At 45.4% G+C, this 20,068-nt stretch overlaps 1 protein-coding gene across 1 annotated transcript in view; it reads right to left on the bottom strand.

The window, feature by feature from the left end:
* The window catches only part of nrp1a (neuropilin 1a), a gene marked incomplete at its 5' end in the record, with an annotated part of 118,995 nt that overhangs the window by 42,131 nt on the left and 56,796 nt on the right, over window positions 1-20,068 (bottom strand). Inside the window, one exon of the mRNA XM_080855536.1 lies at window positions 14,705-14,885. Coding sequence (XP_080711662.1) covers window positions 14,705-14,885 — 181 coding nt within the window. The remainder of the gene's footprint in view (window positions 1-14,704; window positions 14,886-20,068) is intronic.

The following is a 20,068-nucleotide window of genomic DNA, read 5'->3' as shown; positions in this document are numbered from 1 at the left end:
GGAAACAGGCCTGGTGGCACTGGAGGAGTCACACACAGCCACAGCCACCCCCCCCCCCCCCCCCCCCCCCACTCATTGTTTCTCACAGTCCCTCTCCTGACGGGCTAAGCGTGGGTGCCCACCTCATCACGCTCCATTAGCAGAGGTATTTGTGTGTTTATTTGTGAGCTTTCTCAGGCTTCAGCCCTCATAATGGCTCAAAACAAAGCCTCTATCAAGTTCAAATGCTTACCTGTATGGAGAGGAGGGGTGGGGGGTGGGAGGTAGTGTTGCTGTCATTCTCCCATATGTCTCTACTTTCTTGAGGGGTTTGCCAAGTTGGAAACACAGGGTTGAGAAAGCATAGGTACGCACATATCTCTCGGTTTTCGTGTGTCAATGAATGCCCACAATGTGATCCAAGGTCAAGCTACAGGGTTTGTACTATTGCCTTGTGTTTCTGGTTGTGAGAGTCAGGCCAAAGACAATATGGTTTGTGTGAGAGGCTGCTCTGCATAGCTGCTGCTGCTGGTGGGTGGCATGTCAGAGCTGTGCCTCTCTGGGTGTGAGGAGAGCAGTCGCTCAGCCACAGGCTCATCCACTCACAGCTCAAGATGGGGAGCATCAATCTTCTGTGGCTGAGCTAAGCAGCCTTGCTCTCTTGCTCTTTTTTTCTCTCTCTCTACTCTCCCTTTTCTCTCTCTCTCTCTCTCTCTCCCTCTCTTCCTCTACTCTCCCTTTACTCTCTCTCTCTCTATCTCTCTCTCACACACACTTTATACTATCCTCTCTTTTCTCTCTCTCACTCTTTCTCATTCACTCTACTCTCCTCTCTCTCACTCACTTTTTCTCCCAAACCCTCCCAACTCAGCGGTTCTGGCTGCTCCTCCAGAACTCTCCTCACTCCCCTAACTCGCCTCCTTCCCGAGCCTACATGTGCTGCCAAGGCTTTAAAAAATTGATGTGAAGGATACACTGCAGAGAACAGACGGAGCAGGAGAGAGAGAGAGAGAGAGAGAGAGAGAGAGAGAGAGAGAGAGAGAGAGAGAGAGAGTCAGGAGCAGTGACTTTGAGTGAGCGAGTTAGTGTGTGTGTGTGTGTGTGTGTGTGTGTGTGTGTGTGTGTGTGTGTGTGTGTGTGTGTGTGTGTATGAGAGAGAGTGAGGGATAAAGAGTCAGACAGCTTGGGCAAGCTGTTTAGAAATAAAGTTTCCCCCACAGCATGTCCAGAGCAATCTGCATAAATATCCCAGCCAGTCAGTCAGTCAGTCAGTGCTACATCCATCCCACTGAAGGTTGTGTAAGTCTCTTTATGGGATCACTAGTATCCCACGGCCAACGGACGCCACAGCAGGACACTTAACATGAGCCTCCAGTGGACTCATTCTCACACACCCCTGCCTCTCTGCCTCTCTGCCTCTCTGCCCCCTGCTCCTGCTAACACATAAAACTCTTGCACCTCCAGAAATCCTGTTTATAGCATTTTTACTCAGGCACATCATCCAGTCTCACTCAGGGAGGACCCCATAAAGCGCAGCATGGCGTGGAGGATGAGATGCAGATGGCTGGATGGAGAGAGGCGCCGAGGAGGGCCCGGGGTCTCACCACACTTTCAAAGGAAAAAGAGATGCGCATAATTCTGTCTGATGTCCTTACACACACACACACACACACACATACACACACACAGGACAGAGTCATCGACATGTATCAGTCATTGTCTCACACATACACACATATAATCTAAGTAGAGGGAACATTATTGAGTCTGCAGGCCTCCATTCCCTGAGCTTGTCTGTGTCCAAGCGCCCGTCATCTGGAGTGCATTACAGGTCTATTAGCAGGGACCGTTTTATAGCCGCAGAATGAGGCTAGCCTGGCAGGCTGAGTCGCTGTACAGAACAAGTGTTAAAGCTCTTGCAGGCAGCACCTGTGGAGAGCCAGTGAGGAAGAGGAGAGAGATGGCAGCCCCGGCCTGAGGAAGAACGCAAGACAATCACGCAAGACGTGAAGTGAGGGATGTTTTACCATAAGTGAGCATTTTGATAAACGCAGGCAGTCGTGGGACAAGTGATGGCGCGCTTCACAACCCTTTAACCGTCTCCTACTCTGATGTTCTGTCTCATGTCTCATGTCCTGTCTCCCTCTCTACATCTCTTAAAGCATCTCCAAGTCTCATGTCCTGTCTGCCTCCCTCCATCCAGCACTTCACTTAAAGTTCCCCATGAGGCCAGGCTGTGTTTGATTGTTTTTTGCTCATCTCCAGACAATGCCTTACAGGGAAGGCCTTGACCCCCTTGTCAAAGAAATGAATCTGACTGGGCCAGCTGGTGTGTGCGTTTCCCCACCCATCATAGCTACCTAACCAGCCACTCTCACCAGCACATGCTTAGAGAGAGAGAGAGAGAGAGAGAGAACAAACCCATAGATACACTCAGAAAAGCATTTGAGCAGGTGAAAATAGACTGCAGAATCCAGAGGGGAAATCAAAATATAAAGGCAGTGAATCTAATTCCCAGTGACCTTCTCAACACTGCTGCACAATGTATAAGCAACCTACTGTCTCCAGGGAAGCAGTGCTGTCAAACCAGCCCATTAGCACTAATACATTCAGCCCCAGTCAGAAACACTCCCGCACGGAGGAAAACCTGCTACAGGCATCCCACTGCAGCTCCTCTCAGCCCTAACCACAGTCCCACCTCTCTTAAGACACCGGAAGAGACCTTTTCATTTTCGAAACAATGTAGGTTTTCATTTATAAGCTGTAATGCCATTTTTATCTAAGCTGGATCTACAATTATAATCACACTGCCAAGGCTGGCGTAGTCAACGATGTTTTACATTGTCTGAGTTTGAGTTGTATGAAAATAAACTTGCATAATCTTTGTTTTGGTTGTCACGAAAGCTGTCATGAAGCCTTTCCCGAAACGTCAAGAAACATCAGCTCAATGTTTGAAAAACATATCTCAGGGTTAAACAAACCCTTTCAGAAAAGTCTAAACATGAGTCCCAGGCCTGCCACAGAGCCCCCAGGGGAGCGCTCCAGGAAAAGACCTATTGTCAGCTGTCAGAGGTGTCAAACTATGGCAGGCGCTAACATGAGCAACAGTAACAAACCTCCACGCGGGGACCTCGGGATTAAAAAAAAAGGCGGACATCAGCTAATCCTGACTGTTTCCAGTGCCCCCTCCTCCCTCTTCCTCAATCTGACTTGGCCTATTGCTGAAGTCTTCTCTCAAATGAGACATCTATTCACGCTGTAGGTTGAGAGAGTCTTGAAGGCCAGCAGACTGTGTGATACAAGAACCTAAGACTCTCGGGCACCCTTCCAGTCACTAAGTAGTCAGTCAGACAGTGATATGGTTAAACATTGTGTAGTACAGCATCGTACCGGATTTTGGTCAGATATGCCAGGGAGTGTAATACAATTGTAACTAAACTCTTCCAGCAGATGGGAAAGAACTACAATATTATACCTTTTCATATCAATACAAAAACAGGTCTTGTTTGGCCCTCACAGAGTCTTAAATGCTCTGGCCAAGTTCTATAAAGAGTATAGTCTGTTCACCATATTTAGTTTTACTTGTTTTTAGGTTGGTTCATTTTGAGTGAAGTTGCACGGCAGAAGGTGCAAACTCACAGAACTGACAGAGACTATTGGTGAAGAGAGTATTGGTGAAGAGAGTATTGGTGAAAGAGACTATTGATGAAGTTGCCTCTCATCAGTGGGTTTTTTCTTCCCTCTCTCTGATGCCTGCCGGCGTCCGTTATTTTTTCAGCCGCACCCTGGATGTGGAGTTTAACCAAGAGTTCCACTGACTGGCAGGAGAGCTTTCATCTCCATGGACAGGAGCCAAAAAGCTGTGTGTGTGTGTGTGTGTGTGTGTGTGTGTCTGTGCGTGCATGCATACATATGGGTGTCACCACACCCTAAAAGACGCAGCTGTGTAGAAACTCAGTGACTGTGGCCCCTCTTGATGTCATATTTTTAGAGCCCAAAACAGAGGGTGCTTCCATTGAGTGTCAATTAGGATTAGCAATGATGGATTGGCTGCATGTTCAACTATCAGCTTACTAATGGATTGCAGAGAGATCAGTGGATTCCTGCAATCATATTAATTAACTAGTATTTTTCACTAAATTATGCCAGTGTGATTTCCTGCAAAACACAGTGGTTCTTAATATCCAAACATAGGACACAGAAATTAACGACAGAGAAAGAGAGAGAGAGAGAGAGAGAGAGAGAGAGAGAAAGTGAGAGAGAGAATGCCAAAAACCTGTTTTATTAGCAGGGCATTCGATTGCCTCTTTTCTAAGAACCTGAACATTAACATTAGTACTGACGTATTCATATACAGACTTGGGCTTATCCAAACCTGAACATTAGTACTAAAATACTCGTATACAGACTTAGGCTTATCTGATTCTGAACATTAGTAATGAAGTACTCATACTACAGTATACATACTTAGGCTAATCTGAACCCATCACATGGATAGAAAGTCACAAGGGCTAAAAATGTGAAAACTTTATAGTGCACACAAAAAGCAATTCATGAAATGCTTGCTTAACAATGTGGCATCAGTGACGATCACAGGACTCATATCTATAGTGATCACTGTGAACAGAGAACTACTGCAACATGAATTTAAATAGTAGTTAGTGCAGTGTAATGGTAAAGGTTTGACCATAATTATAATGTAACCTTATTCAGGCAACATGGTGTTTCCATGCTGCTAAAAAAACCCTGGCCTTCACTCGGGGGTGACCGTGTCTTCATGTGGGGGTGACCTCGCCTTTACGCAGGGGTGAGCTCGTCTTTATGTGGGGTTCGTGACTCGAGTAAGTGCTGCCTCCATTTAGAAGATGACTGGATTGATTTTTTTTTGTATGGATCATTAAAAATGTATGCACACTGCACACATGTCATAACATCGCTGCTCAAATTTGAGTGTGGGTCCCTAATTTGTCCATGCAACTCTGGCCTCTGATGTAGGTTAAGGCTACAATTGATCATTATGCAGTAAAAAGAAGGAGAAATCCTGAATGACAAATTGAATAGACCATAATAATATCACCCTCCACCTTCACTCATTTCCTGCCTCATCCTGATACAATAGGAAGGGACACAGCTCCCAGCTCCCAGCTCCCAGTTCCCAGGCGTAGGAACTAGGAAGAGGAGAATTAAAACACAGCTAGGTTTTCTAGGAAACCATTGCAGAACATCACACAAAAGGGGGGAGGGGACAGATTACAATGGTTTTGAATAATACATTCAGATTCTTTTCTAAAAAAGAAAGACGTGATCGCCAATTAATTAGGAAATGGCCGGAGGCAGAATGGATATGTGCATTTACTGATTAAGCAGAAAAAGGGAATAAAACGTGTCCCACTAAATGAAAGCACCACAATGAACTCAGTCAGGGTAACACTTGCCAAAGAGAACAGAAGAAAAGAATAGAATAGGAGAGGAGGGGAGGGGAGAGGAAGGGAGAGGAGAGACCAGGAGAGATTTGCTCTGAGGAGGAAACCCTATAATCAGCCTCCTCTTTTCTCTGACCATCCTATCAAGAAAGGATGGATGGCATTCATCTGGGCCAGAGGAAGATCTAATATTAGGCCCCATTACCAGGGCCCCTCACCACCACCATCAAGCCTTCACTGCCACACGGCCATTACACCAGTCGACCCTAAAGCCACGTTCCACCACACAATAACCCCGCTGACTGCAACTAGCCAGAAGAAAAATATATCATCAAAATCATATACACCGAGAGAGAGGCGGCAATTGAAAGAGAGGGAAAAGGAGACAAGAAAATGGGAAAGGAAGAAAGTAACACAATCAAGAGGGAGACAAGAGAAACGGGTCATCATATTGCCTTTGTCAGGGGGCTCCCATTTTGGGTTGCCATTACTGGGGAGAATGGCTTCCATTTGTCCATACTGACATGGGAGTGGAGGAGGGGTGTGGAGGGTGACTGGGTGAAGGGACTCATCCAGCAAACCCATAGTTACAGCAATGAGAAGTCAAGGAGAAAACACGGGAAGACTGGGGCGGGGTGTGAGGGGGTGGGGTGGTGGGGGCTACAGTACCCTCAGGCGGGCAGACCGGAAGACACGCACCGTCTTCCATTAAAAAAACAAGGGCGAGAGGGTGAGGGGGGAAGGATGGCTCCATCCTCCCTTTTTCCCCTCCAGCTCCCTGGCACGGATGGGCCGCCCACACGCAACCCTCTTCCTCTTTAAGTTCTCCCCCATCATCATGTCAGAACTAGTGACAAGACAACCAATCCGTGATCCTCCTCAGTGTCAATGAGAGAGAGAGGAGAGAAGAAGGAGTGAGTGATGGATTGGAACTGAAGGAGAGAACAGACACCGTGGTGGGTCAGCCTAGTGTTCTGGTGTTTCTACACTCACTGACTGTCCACTCGGATGTCCGAGGTCAGGTACACGCTTTAAGATTTTTAAAAACCTACAAAAAAAAAGCTTATAATAAACAATTATGTGCGGTCATGTGTAATTGTCGGTTATGTGTAATTCATTAGGTAATTATGAAATATAAGTCTACTATTTCAACGAAATACCAGGACAACCATAACACTGTTAGTTACGGCATTAATACCTTTCATCCTATAAAATACCATATGATGTCATGTCCAGGGTACACTATATTAGCGTGGATAGGTTTCAAGAGAAGGTAATTTAAACACACACAGAAAGACTGCAAACTGTGTTTGTGACCTACTGAACTCAGCAGGGGTCTAAATTTAGATGACAAACAGGAATACTCGTTTATGTGACAGTGCCTGGAGATGTATGTTAACAACACAAAGGAAGACAAAAATCCCTCAAAAAAGAGAAGAAAAAACAAGTCAATTAGAAAAGTATATGGCCCATTTATTTACTGCTGAGCCATGCATGCTTTCCCTTGAGTAATGAACTGTGTGTCTGCTCCAGGGATGGGGGGAGGAGGGTCACACAGAGGTAAAGTCAAAGGGAGCTGTTACGGAGAGAGATAAAGAGAGAGAGAGAGAGGGAGAGAGAGAGAGGTGGTGGTGGAGTGGGGCTAAGGAAAAGGCCTACAACGACAGAAAGAGAAACAGATCAAGAGTTATGGGCTAATGGATGACAACGTGAATGGCCCTCAGGGGTGTTCACAGGGTCAGTATACATATGTGTGTAGTGTGCGTGTGTGTGTGTGTGTGTGCGTGTGTGTGTGTGTGTGTGTGTGTGTGTGTGTCTCCTGCCTCCTCTCCTCCTCCATTCTTTCCTCCCATCCCCTGGTTCTTTTTCTCTGGCTCCAGGTTGGCGCTGCTGGCTGCCTGGGGGAACAGGGAGGTTCAGGCTAAGAGGCCTGTAGCAGCACTGGGGACTTATTACATTAAGAGACTACCTCATCTGTCTGTCCCACCATAACACGCTACCCCCCCCCACCCCCACCCCCCACCCCCTATCTACCAGGATACACAAGGAGAGTGTGTCTTCGTGTGTGCGTGTGTGTGTGTGTGTGTGTGTGTGTGTGTGTGTGTGTGTGTGTGTGTACATGAGTAGACAAGTGTATGTACAGTATTTGATGAAGATTCCCTATGTGGCCAGGGAAAGAAAGAAGAATTAATGAAAGAGAATTTTATTGACTCTGACTATGTCAATGTCGCAGCTTTATATCCTGACACACACCCACCACCACCACCACCACCCCACACACACACACACACACACACACACACACACACACATTTTGGGTTCTCAGCTATTTCTGTTGAATGGAGACAGAGGAACAGAGGAGAAGGAGGAAGGGATCTGTGGTGTGGCACGCTGCCTGGCTGTAGAAGAGGAACTGCCCTGCTGAGAGACTTCCTCTTCTAACTCTCACTCGCCTGAACATGCCTCATCAAAGCCCCTTGCAATGCCCCCCTGGATATGTAGTACTTCAAGCACTCTGCCATGCTCTGCCACTCACACTGCTAGAGTGTGTGTTCGGCTCGTGTCCACGGACGTGCTGTGAGGAGCAGGTGCCAAGTGACCCATCTCTTCTGGAGCACCTGGTAAGTGTGGAGAGTGTGTGTGTGTGTGTGTGTGTGTGTGTGTGTGTGTGTGTGTGTGTGTGTATCACCTGGTGAGTGTGAAGAGACAGAGGGAGATGAGGAGGCAGTGGGTGGATACTGGCGTGGCCATGGCCTCATCACAAGTGTTAACGCCTCATGCCCCAGCCAAGGTTTTGAAGGGCAGACTGACCTCTTCTTTCACATGAAGTAACACACACACACACAAACACACACACACACACACACACACACACACACACACACACACACACACACACACACACACACACACACACACACACACACACACACACACACACACACACACACACACACACACACACACACACACACACACACACACACAGACACACAAACACACACACACAACTCAGCATGGCTGCAGCCTGTTCTACTGGTAGTTAGTCCATCCACATACAGACACACACACGCATACACACAACATATACATGTGATAGAATGACCTCTCCCATTTAGGGCGGTGCCAGTTATAGAATGAGACAAAAGTGTCCAGTGGTGTTCACAGTAGGGTCGTCTGCACACACACACACGGAGGTCCGGTTTATGCAGCACGCATTGTCTGGAGGGGAGCAGGGCCACGGTACTGAAGGCAGGAATGACACAGGCAGCTTCATTAAAGAGGAAAACATGAAGATAGACGAAGAACAGGCAGACGTGTGTCCAGAGAGATATTCAGATATTCAGTATGGCAGTGAGGCCAAACAAAGGGATTGTGAAGTAGCTGTGCAAAGTGGCTCTAACCCAATCAGGGTGCGTGTGTGTGTGTGTGTGTGTGTGTGTGTGAAGGGGAGGCAACTGTGGCCATTCATCACTGTCTTCTTTCTGCTGTCACCCTTCCAAAGTGAGAGGACAAACAAGACACAAGAGGGACATAGTTGGCCTGTCTAGCAGAGAGAGAGAGGGGGGGGAGAGAGAGAGAGAGAGAGAGAGAGAGAGAGAGAGAGAGAGAGAGAGAGAGAGAGGCAGGTGATACTGGACAGGTGGCAGTATCTAAGCACAGAGGTCCAACTTTCACCCAGAGAGGTCCTACTCTTCCCCATACTCAGTTCTCTCCTCTCCTCCAGGGCTCAGTGAAGGAATACACCATGACCCAGCTCCCTGCCACACCAGTCAGGACACATGCATTCATTTATTCAATACATTGACCCAAACACACACACACACACACACACACACACACACACGGTTAGGTCTCTTGGTGTCTCTGTGCCCCAGGGGAGGAAGCCCAGACTATGTGGGCAATGAGGAGAGGATGGGTGGCCCATCAATCAAAGGCAAAAGACTATTCACGGGCCGACAGCTGAGCCTGCACACGAGCGGCATGCTGGGACATGGCACATTAGGGCTCCAAATAGGCCCACATCAATTACAGCTGGGCTGGTGTATCCCACGGACACCACACAACAGCACTGAGGACGAGTGAGGAGGATTTAACTCATCTCGCAGGATTCTCCCTTCATCTCTGTCATTCTGTCCTCCTCCTCCTCCTCGTCCTCCTCCTCCTCCTTCGCTCACTTTTCTTCAGATGCTGTAATTAGCGCTCATTCGTTTCCTCTTTGTTTTGGAGAGGGATAAAAGCACATGCTGTGTATGATTTCATGTGTATAGCGATACAGAAATGAGGCCTAGTATGACAAAAAGAAACCTGTTGCTAATAAGTTAGTTCAGAGACTATTTCCCTTAACCCAGCCAGACTGGTCCCAGAACTTTGGAATTCAATTACAGAGCCTCGGAGTTCGCATGGCTCGGGCGCTTCTTGATTTGTTCCCCCTTTTTCAATTCATCTGTTGGAAGGGGAGAAAGCTATGAGAAGTATGAAAGAGTATCACAGGCAGCAGCCCACAGATCCGTGTCCAGTTTGGGCTGAAAGATTAGCTTGTTTCTCCTCTAATCATGTCCTTTATAAAGCTCTCTCTATTATATGGGGGGGGGGGGGGGGGGTTGACACGGCTGGGGTGGATAATCTCTGCATTTGTGTGGGCTTGCATCACACAGACCAAAGGACTTCCATATTGGGGAGTCTTGTTCTGGAAACCAGCGAAAGCTGCTGGCAGTATTCTGCCACTTAACCGGAGACAGAGTTCTGAGAGTTCTGAGAGTCTGACTCCCTTTCTCATTTCCCCCTGTCTAAGGGTTTCCTTTCCTTTCTTTCATTCTCTTCCTTCTTGTCCTGCCTGCAGCAAGTTGGCACCATATTCTTATTTCAGGCTTTTCTGAGTAAGTTAACTTTACATGCAGGAAGACATTGGATGGCTTCCTAGTTGCTGTCAGATGAGTATGTGTGCGTGTGCGTGTGGGTGTGCGTGTGCATGTGGGTGTGCGTGCGTTTTGGAGCAGTTAGGGCATGAATCACACAAGTGACAGAACAGTGGGGAGGTTGGCAGATGTCACAGGGAGAAAGCTTTTCAATCAGCCTGTCCTTCCAACAAATAGCCAAGGTGAACATTTCCCCGCCACAACCCCCTTCACCCCTGCCAGCTAGCACCACACACACACACAAACACACACACACACACACACACACACACACACACACACACACACACACACACACACACACACACACACACACACACACACACACACACACACACACTACAGTCACTTTAATCCTCCTCATTAAACAAATGACTCTCCTTCCCCTTAGCCCTTTGGGTCATATGAGAGGCAGAATGGAGAATGGGATGGGATGGACCTGTGGATGAAGGGGTGATGTGTGTGTGTGTGTGGGGGGGGGGGGGGGGGGGGGGGGGGTGTTGGCGGGGGTTTGGGGGGGGGGGGTGTTGTTGGGGTTGAGAGGAGGCTGACAGAACCGAAGTGGACTGGACGACCTCAGCGTGAGGAAGGTGTTCTGCTAAAAATAATAAAACATCCATGTACTCACACAGAGACATACACACAAAGACACCAATATACACACATATGCAGTATACATACAGGACATAAGGGAGACCAGAACAGGCCCATTCACAGCTGACAGGCCAAATAATCATGTTCCAACCTCTCCAAGGTCCCACTGGATTCCACACATGACACCACTATGTGAACAAACATTTGGATAACAAAAGACACACACTCCCAAAAGTCATAAAAACCAGAGCAAATCTGATTTGAGTCAGCTCAGAGAGAGACTGCACACAGGTCTCATTCACACAGGAGACCGGCTCCAAGAGGTGCCAAAACTCCACACTTTAATGGGCTGTTTCCTATGCCCAGCAATCAAATTTATGAAGGCAAACATTTCACAATGTAATTGCTTAACGCAGGGGCACTGTGAAGGAACAGCATCGTCAGGTGCTGCAGCCTTCACAAAGAAAGTCAGTCAACACAAACACACACACACACACACACACACACACACACACACACACACACACATACAAGAGTAACAGTAACGGTAACAGCATGCAAAGAGAGAGTTCAGCATCTGTGTCTTTCATGCACGCGCATGTTTTACATAAACACGTTTCTGACCATGACGTCTTCCATGCATGCGTTACAAAGACACGTTTCAGATTATGACGTGTGAAAGTGAACAGTGAAAAAGAAAGTTACGATGACCTGGGGGGCGGTTAACCTGAACAGACTTTTTAATATTAAGAACAAATGTGTCAACTCCTCGCACTGATGGGACCTGCACTTTCCTCTCCCCTGTTTTTATAAAAAACCTTCTGCACAAGGGAGCGCTCAACACAATGCCTCACATTCCAGACTTATTTATTTTTCCCCCATGACAACCTCTGATGGATGGCCACACTAAGTCCCCACTCTCACCGCTGTTATTTGCTTGGGGATGACATGGTTGCAAGGGGTGAGCAAGAGTGGGAGGGTGAGACTGCATGTGAACGAAGAAGTACACACACACACACACACACACACACACACACACACACACACACACACAAACACACAAACACACACACCATGGGGTGATTTTACTTGGGGAAGAGGCACTTCACCTCTTAAATCGTCCTCTGTGGAATTTTGTAGGGATCCATAAAGAAGCACATTCTGTGTGTTACTCAGGGAGCCGAACGCTGTATGGGTCTAGGGAAGGAGCAGCAGGCATGGGTCTCACACACTCCTCCACGCTCAATGGCCTCCACTAAAGCCCCAGCACAACAGGAGGTCTGTAGCTACTTAACTGGAAGCATTAAGCTGTCACAGAACATCTTAAAACTGCTCTTACCTCTTGCCTTAGAATATGAAAAGAAGAAAGAAGAAAGGGGGATTTCAATCACAGAGCAAAGACAGCCTAGGAGTCTTACCACGGCAGATGTAGCTGCTTCCCGCTTTGAGCGAGAACAGGGGCCAACCTTAAACAGGACCCTGCCAGCTCACAGGATGTGTATTGTCTCCAAGCCTCCGTGGAGAAGGTTTGCCCTCACTGCGGGTGGTGCGGTGCGTTCTGGGGCTAGCTTCTGTGTGAGGGCGGGGGGGGGCGACGCTTTTAATGACTTCTGTTGGGCCCACAAAGGCCTGCTCTCCAACAGGCATTCTCTGCATATTTGAACACCATCAACGACAACCTCACACACACACGCACGCACGCACACACAAGCCCACACACTCTCACTTTACACACATTCAGTGCTGCACAGCTTGTCAAACTGGAATTCCCTCATCTCTGCTGAGGTTCACACAAAAATATATAGGATCAGAGACAGGGTAGTTGGGCACTTATCCACAGAAGTTCCCCTCAATCTCTGTTTCCAACTGCCGTCTACTCGCAACAAAGCAGCCCGACCGCAAGTCTTAACGCACAGCTTCAAAGGGGATCTAACAATCATCAGAAAATCCATAAAGCTGTTTTTACTGCTTTTCCTTTTGTTTGGTCAGCAAGTAGAGCCCATCAATGATTCATGTCTGTCAGAGGGATATCATACCAGCTCAGCCTCCACATTCAGCCACTACAACAACAAGCTCTGCCAGGAAGTGGAGCTGGGTAAGAAAGCTACACCATATTTGATTGGCTACATACGGACACGGTGAAGGCCTGAAGGTTCTGCAACAGAACCTCTATTCTAGAAAATAGCAAATATGCCTTGAATGTCAAACTATGTTTGGCTGAAACCATGTCAGACCTGCCAGCAGAGACCTCTGGTCTAGAGAGAATCACTATGTGAACCTCCAGTAACTGCAGCAATGAACAGACAACTGACAGAATTGTAGCATCGGAGTGATGGTGGATACACAGATTCATTTACCAACATGCCATCTTTTTTATTTCTCTGGTGGAGGCGCCTCATTTCCAGAATAAAATCTTTTTTTTCAGAAAAAAATCTTTTTTAGTCATGACCAGCTTTGAGTTCAAATTTCATTGAGCCCTCTGGCTCTTTGAAAGGATGGGACCACCAGGGTGTGACCGACTCTAGGGTCCTTAGACGAAGATAAAACACACCCAAAAGATCTGTCCTTCAAAATCCACTTAAGGTCTTATCTACTGATTGAGTCTCTCTCTCTCCCTCTCACTCTAGCATGACTCTACACACAAGCCTGACACATCTAAACAAACATGTCACAGAGGCACAGGAACACCAAAGAGTGGAGCGGTACACTTAGTTTCCTTAGTGGCTTCAAAAGCAGAACTCAAATGTTCTCTTGCCTGATTTTGTTGATAGATTGTCTGTTTTCAGGAGCTGTGTATCATGAGTGTTCCATTTGCTGCTTATTCAATTAAACGTGGTGTGCTGAGGTCTACATTGCGGCTTCCTTCTCCTGTCTAGCCATCTGATAAGTAAGCCATTTCAGCCATCAACAGTGTCCATTATGCAAAGAGATGCTAAAGTGCCCAGTTTCTATTCAATAAAAAAAGATGGCAAACATCAAATATCACTGCATGTTAATGCGCGCTAAACCCATACAACAAACCAATGTGCTCACTGCTCAGGTAAGGAACTGCTTCATGAATAGGGGAAAATGTAATTTGAACACGAGTGATGAAATGAAAACAAAAAATAAAGGAATTAATTATGGAGTTGAATATCAAAGCAAAAACAAATCCAAGGGTATGTTAGAAGCTTAAAAGTGACCCTATTTAGCGAGAGAAAGGCAATGTGAAACACAATCAGGCACAACCCGTACGGTTGATTGTGTTTCACAGACGTCGCTTCAGGTTAGCAGTTAGTACACCTTGTAATACTTCAGTTTATAGTGCGTGACCATATAAATTGGCATCATGCTTTCTGGCTCCCCTCGAAGCACAACAGTGCATTTGGCAAGTGGAGTAAAACAATACATATTACGTTACAAATACCTTTCCGGCATAAACAAAAGAATCAAACAGAAACGGGAGAAGGTAACCAGCCCAGGATTCACGTTGGATACCATGAAGAGCATCGCATTCAGATGGAAAACTGCTTAATTTCATATAATACAACAAACTATTGCATGAATGAATATCACTGCTATTCTGATGTAGGCTACAGGCACAATGGGGCTATTGAGTTCCCCGAAATCAGCTTTCATTTGTCAATGATTAGATGGAACCGAGAAACGGTTAATATTCGCAATATGCTTAATCATATAGTAATCAGAGAGAGAGGCCTCGTCGTCTCATCTTTAAATATTTGACATGCCGCCAGGGGGCGCCGTTTCATGAGGAATCTGGAACAGATAAGCGTGCAGTAGGCTACTCACTTGCATTCCCTGTCCTCAAGATCGAAATGTGGATTGAAGTTGATTAGAATTCGCTGGTTAGGTCCTGGAGCCGTGATAACCCACACGCACTTCTGCGATTGATAGTAAGATATTGGATATCCAGGCGAAGTGAGGTAATCTGCAGTTGTGATTCTGATGTTGTCCCCGCAGTTGTCTGGTACAGAAACAGGTTAAAATAATTAATAAACAAACCAGAACAGCTTTTAAGAAGTAAAGGCCCAAAACTGACCCCTCAGAAGAAAAAAAAAGACATCCGCGCCAGCGGGGATTTGCTGTTTTAAGTCCTCTCTTTAAAATGTAGCACTTGCTCTTGCAACACATTTTCTCGGGGACATGTCAAGTTGCGTTCTGTTCGCCGTTCTAGGCAATCTGACCTCAAAAACACACTTTTCTACATTATTCACAAGAATACGGGGGGGGGGGGGGGGGGGGGGGGGGGGACACTTTTATGGTTTCCTAGGTTAATTACGGAAACATTAACGTGGGACTTTTCATTTGAGTGGTCTATTGTTAAATTGCTAAAGCCAACCTGAAAAACTTAAAAGGTCACCTCAACATTATTCACTTTATTTAACATGTAGGCTATTGCAACTTATTGTTGCTTCCTTAATTAATATAGTTCGGGATGTGTTCCACTGTGTAGGCGAAATACACTTTTACACCATACTGAAACACATAGTGCCCATAACTTTGCAATCTACTCATTGGCAGTGGCGTTAAATCCAATAGTTAAATTAATCAGTCTACTTCCACCATTTGATTTTTATATAGGCTAACTCTTGTGGAGCCCTGAGATGTATTTTGGATGAAAATAGGAGTGTGATGTAGCGTTTGCCATCATCTATGTCCAGTCTCAGTGGCTGATTTTCCCCTATAAAACAGACTATCTGACTTTTGATTTTGGCATGGAGTGTTAAGGCCTAGAGTCATCTAAACGTCAACTGTTGTATTAAGTAATCTTCAGAGAGTCTTATAGGCTAGGCTACTATAGGTTCAATATAATTATCATCAGCGGACAGAATTGAGTAGACCTACTAGAACTAGACGTGGGGACCTCCGAATTAAACCACTGGCATAGTGGTCAAATCTGTTTGCTAACATAAATATGATACGATTAAATGTACTAGATGTGAATTTATTTTGAGCTGGGATATTAAGTTAATTACCCATGCTTTGCCAAATATAAAACAATCATGCCCGTTACATGAAGGCGACAGTCCACCTTAAGGCCCATTGATTTATCTGTACAGCTAAGTGTGTATTATTTAGGCTACTGAGAACATAATATTTCCGAGAAGAGAGAAACAAACGTAAAGTGACAATGAAACTATATTGTTTCTTTAAAGGTATTGGGCCTACACCCGTTCCTTTGAACCATGTCGTCTTTCAAGGGACTGACCCATTCCGTTTTCGAAAGTCAGTTAGATAATGCTGAAATGTGGAAATATTAGTTTGGCGGCAGCAGGCAGCCTATAGTTCAGCTCATCGCGATCTTTTACAATGTAAAATCGCAATATTAAAGATATGGTCTTTATTAAATATGTTTTTGCCCCAGAAGAAAGGATGTAGCCTTGAGAAGTTCGCCGCATTTGCACATTTCAGCAGGTGAGTAGTGCCGTCTGAGCGCCGGTGACAGGACGCCTTAGTCCCCAAAACACACTTTAGACAGAGAATGTATCAGCGATCACTTACCATTTTTGAAAGCCCTGGCGACGACAAAGATTCCCGTTAATAGGATCAACGCTAATCCACAATGCATCCTTGTTCCCAGGTTTGTATTGTGTTAATAATAACAAAACAGGAAAATAAACAAAATTCCTCTTTGAGTTTTTGATTTAATCCTCTCGATGAACTGTGGTTTAACGAAAGGAATCGGAACTCAAATGTCTTTGCGTTGAAGAAACTCGTCTTGTTCTGTGTTTTAGGTTGTCTGCATCCTGTCCTTTAGTTCTGGTTTCTCCTGTCCTTTTCCAGCCGTGTTCCTTTCTCAAACACTGGCCTTGCCATTTCCTTGAAGAGAAGTCTAGCCCGGTAAAAGAAGAAAGATTAATAACACGCCGAACAATTCTTGCTCCAACTCCTTGGAAATGATGACCATGCAAAGCGTAATCCTTCGCTGTTTAGGAGAGAAAGAGATTGAGAATAAGTGACGTCTTTCTTTGGATATGACTACCGAGATAAGGAAATCACCCCTCGCGTAGTTACCCGGGCGTTCTGCTTAGCCTCAAGTCTGACAAGACACGAGCTAGTAACACAAACATCTGGTGACTGGCATTGCCATAACAGTGTCTAAAGCGAGGGATACACCCCCTAAATTGCAACCGCTTTTCTTCTTTTTTTCCGTGCGCGTCGCTCTAGCAGGCTGCTGAATCCCGGGTCTCAGAGGGGTTTCTGATTGGTTTGATTACAGCAAGGCGAAGACCAACCTATGGAGCCCCCTCCCGCTCCCTTTAAAATAGGAGAAAGGTCTGCTAGTTCGGTACGCTGATCCACTCTTAATAGCAACACAGAGAATGACTGACGGGCGAAGTTCCCTCTCCATTGGGCTCTTTAGAGTCGCACTGAAGCTGTTTAGCATATAAGACTAAACCTGCTTGGAAACAAAAGCACGAAAACCGCGGTATGAGGGTAAAGCCTGTGAGAAAAGAGCCCGATACCTCGTCTATTTAGTGTGTCAATTCGTCCTCTTTAAACCAAATTTACCCTTAATCAGACTACTCTCTAAAAAGAAAGGAAACGTATTCAGGTGTATTAACGCTCTAAAAAAGGTGTTCAAGCCTGTTACAGGGATGCGGTTTACCTTTTTTAAGGTTATCAAAATGTTCTGGTTGAGGCTTAGGTGCTTCTTGCTTTTTGTCCAACCCGTACGCTACTGTATTCGTTACCTATGTCAGCCACAAAACATTTATACGTTTTGGTTTCAGGGCTATTATCTACTACACATGGCAAACAATTATACCATATACAAAAACAGCGTTTCGTGCATCTTGTGCATGAGGCATATTCCAGTTCATGTCCTGACGGGGAAGCGGGGATCTCGGCGCGGTGTGTAGGCTACTCTACCTGTCAGGCTGGCGAGTGCGCATGCAGACACACATACGATCATGGAGGTTTTGAGACAATTGTTTTTCTTTCAAGTCGTATGAGACTGTTTTTAGCTTGGGTAGCCAACAGGTTAACGAAGAATAACAAATACTCCAAGAAAGTCTGCGATGCCTTGACTCGTCTGGCTTTACTTTGCCGAATATGCTACATAACATGCAAGTATATGCAGTGATGCGTAGCAACTGCAATTTCTCTAAATTGTCAAAATAAAGTAACGTTTTACTTCAGTAAAAAATAAGCATATTTCAACTAAATCCTGATTTTTGGCTGAGATTCTGGCCGCTTTAAAACAAATACTTTCGCGCGTGTACACCTGGTCTCTGCACATTTCGATACAGGCAAAAACAAATGTAATAAATCGATGTCACCTGCTAGAACTACAATCAGTAGTTATCCGCGAGCGTTTATCAACTTACCAATCAGTTATTCACAAGATTGTACCGACAACCAGCTACACAATGTATTTAGAATGCCAGGGATGTAGACTTTCCAAAACCCGTAGACTGCTGCGCTGCTTTTAGTGTTCCGTGCGTTTTTTTTTTTTTTTTTTTTTTTTTTTACTCCGTACTCAGCCCGTTGAAATCAACAAGATTGTGTGCAGCACCTTGTAAATGCGCTCCAGTGGGCGACCAAACAAGGTTACGTTTTCTAACTTCAAAATAGCACAGAAATGCAGCAGGAGTAGGTCGGAGGCTGGGCAGTTCAGACAACACAGCGGAATGCGAAGTGAGATTCGCCCCATCCTTTATGAGCAATGTTGTTATCGTTTTCCACTGACTGTGCATTTCTACCTTGTGATGCACTGTACATGCTAACCGTTTTTACCCGAAAATTCAGCTCCGTGGTTCGTGTCTCGTGTCTCACGCACCAAACGACTCCCGTCAGCGATTTGTCAAGTGCCTGGTCACTGGTGGCCACAGCACTTTTACCGTAAGCCAAACAACTGATTGTAGCTTATAAAATATTCATGCCACTACACAGGAGCATGAATGTAGCTATACATATGGCTATACTATTGTAATTATTACGATAGTTATGTTATCTCTGCAGACCACTAGGCCTATACACAATTTCGTTTGTTGTTGATGTTTAAATTAGCCAAACCTTTAGATTCCTTTGAACTACCGACCTTGACGGCACGCCAAAATGAGTCATTGGCACTGTCATGGAAGTCAAAGTTCTCATGAGCATTTTGATCCGGGTCAGTTGAGTGTTATTAACTTGCTTCCTCGTTGATAATGGAGGATAATTTAATGTTTACGCTATCGGCCTCAGATGACAAAAAAAAAAATCGTTTACAGAATGTTGAGTTGACACATTCATTTCTGTAAATAACATACAAAAAGAAAAAGTGTTGTGTGTCTGTTTATTCCAGTATAGTTTTTTATATATATAAATGTGGTTATCTATGTTGTTGTCGTTGTTTGGTGCTGTATGAGGTAGGCCAAGAACCTTGCCTGTCCGAATATTTCAGATTTGTCTTTCGCATGCGTGACACTCTGGTTTGACTGTGGTCTTCTGGCTGCATGCTGTTACCGCGGGTGCTTTAAAGTCAACCAGCGACAGGGAGTGTAGTCTACAACATGGGGACATAGGCTACTTTCAATAGACTCGTTGATGTCTCGCCGTACTCAACGTAACATGAATAAAGGCACACTAAGATGGTAATGAATAATGATGAAGTCACTGCAGAAAACCGAGGTGCATTTATAGTAAAACACTGACCGCCTCATTTTAAGGGTGGGAAACTGGCATACAGCGTATTACATTCTTGACCCGCTTCTCCTGTAGGTGGTGTCCTACACGTCGAGAAATGACTCGTCATTTGGTTCGCTGTCCTTAAATGGTGGGGTGTCACTGGCCCTCACAATAGAAGATGTGAAGGATTTTCTACTGGGATGGTTAGTGTTAAGCTATTTAATGTTAATTACATTTTGTAGATATCAAATAAACAATAGAAAGTTAGTCACACAATAATATACTATTATTACAATAACTATTATAACATATTATAGTTGCAGATAAAAAGAAGAACAAAAATAATCTTTTAAGTGTGCTTGGTTACTGTTGAAGGCAGTTATACTGCAGCTGTGTTGACATGCTGTTCTTGTGCTACTTTCATTGGTGTATGGAAAGACGGACTCAGTCGAATGCACATTACCAAGGTTCACACTTCTGGCACCTGCTAGTAATTATTTTCTGCAGAATTTCTCCCATACAATTGTTCAACAACAGTAC

The sequence above is a fragment of the Sprattus sprattus genome (assembly GCF_963457725.1).
Source record: "Sprattus sprattus genome assembly, chromosome: 17".
NCBI lineage: Eukaryota > Metazoa > Chordata > Actinopteri > Clupeiformes > Clupeidae > Sprattus > Sprattus sprattus.
The sequence above is the reverse complement of the archived record's forward strand: the minus strand, read 5'-3'. Positions and strand labels throughout refer to the sequence as shown.